Source organism: Lolium rigidum, chromosome 2 (assembly GCF_022539505.1).
Source record: "Lolium rigidum isolate FL_2022 chromosome 2, APGP_CSIRO_Lrig_0.1, whole genome shotgun sequence".
Classification (NCBI taxonomy): Eukaryota; Viridiplantae; Streptophyta; class Magnoliopsida; order Poales; family Poaceae; genus Lolium; species Lolium rigidum.
The window spans coordinates 104,025,436-104,031,595 of NC_061509.1; the positions used below are offsets into that span (position 1 = coordinate 104,025,436).

At 46.6% G+C, this 6,160-nt stretch overlaps 1 protein-coding gene across 2 annotated transcripts; it reads right to left on the reverse strand.

Annotated features, from left to right (window-relative positions):
- Positions 1–299: 299 nt before the first annotated feature.
- Positions 300–4,921, reverse strand: LOC124692191 (DEAD-box ATP-dependent RNA helicase 42-like). Of its 2 annotated transcripts, none has more exons than XM_047225515.1 (2): positions 1,604–4,921; positions 300–780 (listed from the first exon to the last, which is right to left on the reverse strand). In XM_047225515.1, exon 1 carries the CDS (start codon positions 4,899–4,901, stop codon positions 1,662–1,664), a length of 3,240 nt encoding a protein of 1,079 aa, XP_047081471.1. In that variant the 5' UTR covers positions 4,902–4,921; the 3' UTR covers positions 300–780; positions 1,604–1,661. The 2 variants fall into 2 exon arrangements, with proteins under 2 accessions (XP_047081471.1, XP_047081472.1); XM_047225516.1 differs by having other exon boundaries at positions 300–1,389.
- Positions 4,922–6,160: the final 1,239 nt, after the last annotated feature.

A 6,160-nucleotide genomic window follows, 5' to 3' on the forward strand; every position in this document is an offset into this window, starting at 1 on the left:
GTTTAAATTTAAAAATCACCTAACTCCTTGGTTCCTTGGTGCACCGAAGGTAGTACTATGGCTGCAGAATCACATGATTGACTAGGGAGAAGACGTTGATCAAACATGGACAGAGTGTCGTCATGAGGAAGACGTTGGTTCCTTGGTGGCACTGGAGGCAGGTAGTACTATGGCTGCGTATTTGGAAGATGAACTTGACGTTCGTCTGAATCACATAACCTAGCTGGGGCAAAGAGAACCATGTTACTGTACCTGAAACGCTTGCTGTGATGCCAACGAGCTACACTGAAAACACAGAGTTCAAGTGAAGGATAAGGAGTAACCACCACAAGAGAAGACGGCAGTCAAAATCCCCTAAAATCTCAGGTAGGCATATGGTCTACGGATTAGGAAGCTCAGCTAGCAGACATCCAGTAGATAAATTCTAAGCAACAAAACGATCAACAACTTAATACTAAGGCAGTATAACGGAAATTATTCCATAGACATCGTCTGTCATTGTCAACTTATACTGCGCAGTCAACTAATATTGCACCTCCTCTTCGATTGTCTCTTCAGCACAATGCAATCAAGTTGCAAGACTCATGGTTATTTGTACAGAACGGATGAAGTAAAGTCCACTCCCACAGGTAGCAGCAACACGGTACAGTTCAGAGAGTTGGGACCTGTATCGTTACAGCAAATTGTTGCCATTCAACTGCGTCTCAGCCTCTACGACCACCAGCAGCTGCACACCACCTCACAAACATAATCCTCCACTGGCAACAGTAGTACACCCACCTGAAGACCAAAAAGAGAGCATTATGTCTATATAAGAAGCCTCATGGTTGTGCTTATTAATAATGAAACAAACTAAATCACAACTAACAGGTAAAGGATAAAAAGATGGATGAACTAAACCAAATCAAAATAAACAGATCCAGATTAAGTACAAACTAATAGCTTCAGAAAGTGCAAACTATCAATAACATAGATGGTTCCAGATTAAGTTCGAGTGAGATATTCCTTTCAATATCAATCCGAAAAAGGTACAACTTCAAATCTGCACCCAAAAACTCAGCGCCTTCTCTGGTATTTAAGTTTACTCTCCACCAGTTCTATGGGCTGCCATGGCCCCTTCATGTAGTTCTCACAACAGAAAACTGTGTGAACATAAAACATGAAGGCAACTACCACCAGCGTTCTAAGCCTTCTGTCCATAGGCAACCGAAATTTGTTAATACAATTAGAGAAAACGTCAAAATTGTTCCAGAAAAACAATTTCCACAATAACCACATGGCACTAAGTAACCAGTAGCTGCCTTATATCATGGCTTAGATTTAAAAATATATAGTTGCATATCTGGGGAAGTCCAACAACAGGTTTTGAGATCTGCAAACCATTGTAAGCTGCAATGTGGAAATAGACCCATAAAGATAGTTAGTAAATAAAAATACACAAAACAAAAAAATACAAAATGTAGTCCACAAGACAAGAATATGAAATATGTAAGTTGGGAATTATGATGTTCAGAGAAATTAAAATGAAATGTCAGAAGCAATGTTGCTATCACGTACACACACAAGCAGCTAATATACTATAACTACAATAGTGATTCTGTACCTTCTCAAGAAAATTTCACCATCTCCGATACTGAACCATTTAGTGATATGTTTGCAGATCAAATAACAGAGTACTTTCCGGTTTGAGCAGAACCAGGAAGATTCAGTGCATGGTTGGCACAATCCTCAAGGACGCGCTTCAGTTCTGTTTTTGCCTTCTTGACGGAAGACTCATTGGGGCCTTCGATGAACAGGTACAGCTTGCGCTCGTTAGCACCAACAACTTTGCCTTGAGGAATAAAGGTACCCCTTGTAGTAATCGCAGCTCCAGTCCATTCCTGAATGGGACCTAATGTCTCTTTGTGCGTGATCTTCCAGCGAGCATTTTGTGGGAAATCATTAATCTCAAGCTCAGCTTCATAGTGTTCTGGAACTGCATGAGCCTGTATCCTTGCCAGACTTTGCTGCACGTTAAATGCAGCCTGAAGTGCACGTAATGTAGCATCATTGTTTTGTTGGTTAGGTGCAACCGGCAGAGGAAGCAAGGGGTTTGCCACTGTGGCTGGTACTTGCTGCCTGGCGGCAGCCAAAGTAGCCGCAGCTTGAGCAGCAGCAATAGCCTGTGCTGCAACGTCACCTCCTTTTTTACGTACACCTCCTTCCTCATCAGAATCTGAATCTGACTTGTCGTCCTCATATCCATATTCCCGTGCCTGAGCCTTTTTCGCGGATTTCCGTGCTTCCTCCTCTTCTTCGTTGAACTTGAAACCACTTCCACCATAGCCTGTTCCATGGGCCTGCTCAGTTCCCTGCTTAACCTTTGACATAAATCGATCCGCTAAGGCTTTCAGGTCTTGTGGAACAGCCTGTTCAGATAGCTCCAAAGCCTTGACAAGGTCTGGTGCGTAGCGTTCCTCTTCCTCAGATATAAAAGTCACCGCACAGCCCTTCCTACCAGCCCGACCCGTTCGCCCAACACGATGAACATAGTCCTCATAATGATTAGTGACATCATAATTGACAACCAGCTCAAGATCTTTCACATCTAAACCCCTTGCAGCAACACTAGTAGCAATCAGCAGGCTGCATACATTACTCTTGAAATCCGCAAGAGTTGATTCACGATCGTTTTGATCCTTTCCACCATGTAGAGATAAACATGGGTACCCATGCTGGAACAGCTCTTTAAGTAGAGAATCACATTTATCTTGTGAGTGTACAAACACAAGAATTTTTCCCTTCGCAATCCACTCCCCAAGCAACTCCAACAGCCTAAAGAACCTCTCACTTTCTGGTCGCACCTCAACCAGTTGTGTGATATCTTTGTTCACGACACTCCTCCCACCCATCTGAATCTCAATGGGCTTTGTCAGCACCTTACGTGCGAGTATCTCAACCTGCCGTGGAAAAGTAGCAGAGAAAAGGACAGTCTGCCTATCTGGACGGGTGTTCTGAACTATTCGAGTAATTTGAGGCTCAAAACCCATATCAAACATCCTATCAGCTTCATCCAGCACTAAGAATGTAACTCTTCGAAGGTTAGTAATCTTTCCACTGCTAGTGCAAAGGATATCAATCATCCTGCCTGGAGTACAAACAACAATTTCAGCACCCCGCTTCAGTTCACTGATCTGCTGGGCAACCCCAGAACCTCCGTATATAGGAACACAGTTGATGCCAAGTGCCTTAGAGAACTTTTTTATGTCTGAATATATCTGCACCACGAGCTCTCTTGTAGGAGCCATAATGAGACCAATAGGGCCATCCCCAGGCACAACGGGTGGTTGATCTTTGACATGCCTCAGCATCGGCAAGACAAATGCTAGAGTCTTACCAGATCCAGTCTTTGCAACCCCAATACAATCGCGTCCACTCATTATGATTGGCAACGCCTGTGCCTGTATAGGCATCGGTTTCTCGAAACCAAGCTTCTTGATGGTGTCAAGTAGCTTACTTGTCAGACCACTCTGTATCCACGTCTTGATTGGCTTGGGGACATCTTTCCCGTGCACCTTGATTTCCAACAGCTTCCGGTAGGCAGCCGCTTCATCCGCTGGCATCCTTGTGATATCCTTCACCTCAATATAGAAATTCTTACGGAATGGCTGGTAATCAATCTTGGAATGGTCAACAATAACCAACTTCTCTGCCTTCGTCTTCTTGACACGTTTTATGAACTCCGTGTCATCCTCATCATCCGAACCAGCCTCATCATTATCAGCATCGTCATAATCTGAGTCTGAGTCATCCCCTTGCATAATTCTTCCCATCGCCTTGATTGGTCTTTTCTTATCCCCGTTACTCGTGGCAGACTTCACACTCTTGTCATTCTTGTCACCTGCATTGGCAGCAGGCACACTCGCCGTTGCTGTTGGGGCACTCTCGAGCTTTGCAACCTCCGGTAACACCATGGAGTTCATAAACGCATCAAGGGGATCAATCTCATCCTCCTCCATAGCAGCCCCGCTATTCCCATGAATACTGCTGGAAGGCAAGTCAACATCCATGGCACCGGTGTCGGTGCCACCATTCTCCTCTGACTTATTGGCGTCCTCCTCATCCGACTTCTTGGCATCCTCCTCATCCGACTCCTCACCATCCAAGGTCCACTTCTTCCCAGACTTGCTTCCACCGTCAGCCTCCATGGAGGTGGCAACACCACTGGCACCATCATCCTGCTGCTGCAGCTGCTGCTCGAGGCGCTTCTTCTCCTGCCACTCCTTTACGCGGCGGCGACGACGCTCCATCTCGTCGTCGAGCCGCTGCTGTTCAGCCTCCATTTCTTCCTCCTTCTTCTTCTGCCGCCGCCTCTGTGCCTCCTCGCCATCCTCCTCCTCCTCCCTGGTCAGTGGCGCCGCCTCAGGTTCCGCAACACGACGGTGGTGATGGTGGTGCGAGGACCGGCGGCGATGCTTGCGGTCGCGGTCCCCGTTCTCCTCGTCGTCGACCACATCCCGCCTTTTGGACTTCTCCTTCTCCCTGTCGCGTTCCTCTCGACGCCGCGCCCTCTCTCTCTCCTTCTCCTTCTCCCTCTCCTTCTCCCTCTCCCTCTCCCTCTCCTTCTCCAATTCCATTTCCATCTCCTCTCTCTCCCTCTCCCTCGCCCTCTCCTTCTTCTCCTCCTTCTCGCGCTCCTTCTCCGCCCGCTCCCGCGCCTTCCGCTCCTCGCGATCCCGCTCCTTGTCCCTGTGCTTGCGGTCGCGATCTCGGTCCCGCTCGCCGTCCCTGTCATCGCGGTGGTGGCGGGAGGAGGAGCGGCTCTCACGGTGGCGGCGGGACGAGGAGTGCTCACGGTTCTTCTCCTTGTCCCGGTGGTGGTGCTTGGAGGCGGTCCCGCGCTCGTCTTCGCTGGAAGACATGGCGACGGCGGCGGTCGACGGCGGCGAACCAGATGCTCCGGGAAGCGGAAACCCTAACCCGGTTGTGTGGTGCGGTGGGGACTAGAGAGCTACGAGTTTTTTTTTCACTTTTTTTTTCGATTTCTATATCACGAACAGGCTATCTGGAGTTCTGGACCTTCTAGCTACGGAGCACCGATGCTCCGTGTCTACGTATAATACTTCGTCCATACTCCAATACACGGCTAATACACGTATCGGTTTTTTCATTTTTATAAACAAAAGAAAAGAAATACCGATACGTCTCTATGGATGTTGTCAACACGGTTAGGATACTCGAACCTTAATAGCAAGTGCGCTATGTATCTATTTGCTCGATTGACCATAGAAACGGTTTGGTTTGAGGCCTTAGGAGTGAGCGCACCACCATCGTCGTTGTCTGGAGTCGCTCGCTGCCATCTAGAATCGCCTCTGTGTCGCCTGAAATCGTTCTCTCCTCCGCCATCTCAGTTATTCTTTAACTTCACTAGGCATTGCATAGCATTTCATTTAATTTTATATGTATACTCGCCGTATTGCCGTATTGTTGTTTCTAGAAATTGTCGTATATGTATCTCCGTATCTGTATCATTGTATTTGTATCACCGTATTGTTGTTTCTAGAAGCTTCTAGAGGCACGGCAACAAGTTGGCCAAGCCGCTGAGTAGACTGTTTTGCGTGCGTGTCTCGCCGGTAAAAAATAGAGAAAATCTGAAACAAGCCTTACCAGGCATTCAAACATAACCTGGCCCTTGTGACCTTGGATTCTATGAAGTAGGCCACTTCTCCTCTGCCTCAACTAGTTCCAAGTTGTGTTCATATATTTTCTTGAATTCTTCAATGAAGTAGCACCTGTCAATAAAATCATCAATAACTTTGCCACACTTGTATATGGCAGTAATAGCGTGGCAACACGGCAGCCCTTCCAGCTCAAAGTATCCACATGAACATGTTCTTTTCGCTAAGTTGACAGTGTAACGCCTCCCTCTACGACTGGCATGTTTCACCTCAAACCCGTCTTTGCCATTCCAGAGCACTTCATGAAATTGCGTCATTTTTATGCTAACCTTGAGCTTCTTGAATATGTTAGGGCAAATGGTACCATGCCACTTCTCACATTTGGTCCTGTTTTCTTGAACTCTAATAGTCATTTGCATATGATCTTTTCTAGCATAGAGATTATAGGATAAAATCTCGACTCAATGATTGCATGATTAAATGACTCACATAAGTTGTTGTCT